This window comes from Egretta garzetta, unplaced genomic scaffold (genome assembly GCF_000687185.1).
Source record: "Egretta garzetta isolate BGI_Z169 unplaced genomic scaffold, ASM68718v1 scaffold350, whole genome shotgun sequence".
Lineage (NCBI taxonomy): Eukaryota > Metazoa > Chordata > Aves > Pelecaniformes > Ardeidae > Egretta > Egretta garzetta.
In genome coordinates, this window is record NW_009258273.1 from 200,176 (window position 1) to 202,934 (window position 2,759).

Consider the following 2,759-nt stretch of genomic DNA (forward strand, 5'->3'; position numbering starts at 1 on the left):
ACCCTCTTCTCTGTAATGATTATTTCAAGCAGGCCTCAGAGCTCCAGTTCCTGTTTTGAGGCCAAACTCACGTGGACTGGGAAGCGTTCTCCTCAAACCAGCGAGCGTGTCTGATGGCAGCCAGGGCGCTCTGCAGCACTTTGATGTCCACTGAAAAAAGCAGCAGAAATGCCTGGGTTTTCACCCAAAAGGTGAGTAGGTGTGGGGAGGCAGCTGGCTCCCCCTCTGTCCTGGTGAAGGTTCACATGCAAGGCAGGGCTGAGCTCTTACGGTGTAGTTCGGGGTCCAGCTTGCGGAGATTGGGCGGCACCGTGGTGATAAGGATCTTCACCGTCGCGTCGGCTGAGCTGATCTCAAAGCCGGTCTCGTTGGTCAGCATGGTCAGGACTGGGCAGAAAGAACAAGAATTCCTCATGGAGGGGCCGGACGACTTTAAGCAGCATCCACGGATCTCGGCAGTGGCACACCAGCCTGGGCACCATCCCCATCAGACAAACCCCAGCTCAAGGGGAAACTGCCTCGCATCAGCCCACGTCCTCCTCAACCCCGTACGAGCGTCTCACCTTCGCTGGGGTCCTGCGCTCTCAGGCTTTCCACGACTTTGTTTCCCAAGGCTGCCACAGCTTCCACTAGGGAGAAGCAGGAGAGGTGGTCAGAGCAGGGCCCAGCACCGCGCTTCTGTCGGCAGCCACGCAGCCGGTTACTCACGGGTGGGTAAGATTTTCAGAATCACAACCAGATCGGCCACGTTGTGCCCCGTCGTCATGGTGCCCTTCTTGTAGGAACCCACTTGGCGAACCTCCTCAATTTGCTGTTTGAAAAAACAAAGCAAAAATGAGCGAATTTAACGCACGTGCTACGTTTCTGGCAGTTGGCATGAACCTTTAACCCACTGGGGGCCAGGTTTGGTAGCTAGAACACCGGCATCCCTCATACCAAAGCATCTCCTTGCGTAGCTTGTTTTTCCCCCCCCAAACCTTTGGACTCACCACTTCGAACGTTCCTGGTGCTACAATTAAGTTGTCGATCACGTTGTTTATTTTGGTCACCAGAGAAAGAATGGAAGCCTGAAAAGGAAACGGAGAAGGGGTTGTGTTACCAGTCAGTCGTCCAATATGACTTGAACTATTGAAATATCTGATCTTGCACAGACGCAGACAGCCCTGATGCGAGATCTATGATAAATAGATAAAAGAAACACCGTCCTGGAAATTCCACACGTATTTCTACTGCAGGGCTTATTTCAGAGAGAAATAAATTACTTTTTAGGTTAACAATGACTACTCCTGGCTGTACTGTCTGCTTTTGCGTCCTCTAACATCCAGCCAAAGAATTTAAGGCAATTTTCAGCACAAAACCTGTTCAGCAGCAGTCGGAGCAAGATCCTGGTTTCTCTTCAGCAAGGCTTCGCTGAAGGCGGTCTCATCGGCGGCAGGTTTTACGCGGGGGAAAGCCATTTCGCACTGAAACGGGATCAGATATCAGACTGCAACGCCCGAGAAAAGAAAGACTTTGGTTCAACCCACTCATCAGCAAAATTTACATTTGGGTTTGGGTTTTTTTTTTTTTATTCTCCAGCACTCGTCTCCTTTGTGATTTCCCCATCCTGCTTTTCACTCGTTGCTTTTATAATTTCACTTTGAAGTTATCCTAAGGAAGGGAGAGCAGCTGCCTGTCCTGCCCGTACGCTCTGCATCTTCAGAGCTGCCAGCGTGCCCGTGCACCCATGGGGTGCGAGAAGGGGCAGATCTCGTTAGGAATGGGTCCATCAAGAGGCTTTTTATCAACTATATGACGGTCCCTTAAGAATAACACCCCTTGTTTGCAGATGGCCGGAGCTTTTTGGTTGCTCTGACGGGATTGACGGCCACAAGGCCTGGAAGGCGAGAGGAGGTGAACCTGTTTGCCTTGGAAGTCAGATGTCTGTGAAGGGCAGATGCTTGGCAGGAGGAGAAAATTATTTCCCCCTATTAAAAGATGGGAAATGTGTGGTCCTTGGGAGGACCAACGTGGCAAAAGAGCCTGGAGAACATCTGAGCGGTGAGCGACAGCTATCGGAGTAACCCACCAGGTTGGTGTTACAGGGAGCTGACAGAACTGGGGCTCTGGGTGAGCGAGGTGCCTTAGAAAGCAGAAAAACCTCAACCGAGGCGTTTATTTGTTGTGATTACTACTCAACTGCATCCCAGTCATCCCGGGTGACACAAGTACTCCAAACAACAGACAGAAGATTGCAGGTTAGTTACTGAACCAACAGTGTTTTCAGTGAGCTCCGTTACTCCGGCTAAGCTAAAAGAAGTTAAACCATCAAAGTCAGCAAATGAGGCTTTTGAGACAGCATCTTTAAACACGGAAAAGTCCCGCAGCTGTTGCCTGCAAACAGCTCCGTGGGAGAGGGTTACTCACGACATAGAAATCAAAGGGGATGTGTGGCACAAAGGGCCGGAACCTAAAGGGGAAAAGAAAAAAAAAACAAAAAACACAACTTTATTTTTCTGGGGGAATGTGTACCCGCTCGCCGCTGTGTTCCTCGCCGCCAAACCCCCTCCCCGCTGCCCCCCCTGCTCCGTCACCGTTCCGTGGAGGTTTGGTCCCGAGACGCGAGAAAGGCCCTACAGAAACAGGAGAGGTTTCTTCATAAGCCCCCTGACGGTAACTAAACCCCCCCCGCCCCGGTGCGCTCGGGCGGTGGCTGCACACCCAGGGCTTCCCCGCTGAGAGACCCCGGCCCGGGGAGGGGGCCCAGCACCCCCCTCCCG

At 52.1% G+C, this 2,759-nt stretch overlaps 1 protein-coding gene across 5 annotated transcripts in view; it reads right to left on the reverse strand.

The window, feature by feature from the left end:
* Positions 1 to 2,680, reverse strand: part of ILF2 (interleukin enhancer binding factor 2) — a 4,247-nt gene extending 1,567 nt beyond the window's left edge. For 3 of the 5 annotated variants that reach the window (XM_035890671.1, XM_035890664.1, XM_035890660.1), the window contains exons 1-6: positions 1,359 to 2,680; positions 990 to 1,067; positions 709 to 811; positions 564 to 629; positions 271 to 387; positions 72 to 150 (exon numbers count right to left, since the gene is read on the reverse strand). In XM_035890671.1, coding sequence (XP_035746564.1) covers positions 72 to 150; positions 271 to 387; positions 564 to 629; positions 709 to 811; positions 990 to 1,067; positions 1,359 to 1,457 — 542 coding nt within the window. In that variant the 5' untranslated portion in view covers positions 1,458 to 2,680. The remainder of the gene's footprint in view (positions 1 to 71; positions 151 to 270; positions 388 to 563; positions 630 to 708; positions 812 to 989; positions 1,068 to 1,358) is intronic. The other 2 variants (XM_009635000.2, XM_035890676.1) reach the window with 2 other exon arrangements.
* Positions 2,681 to 2,759: the final 79 nt, after the last annotated feature.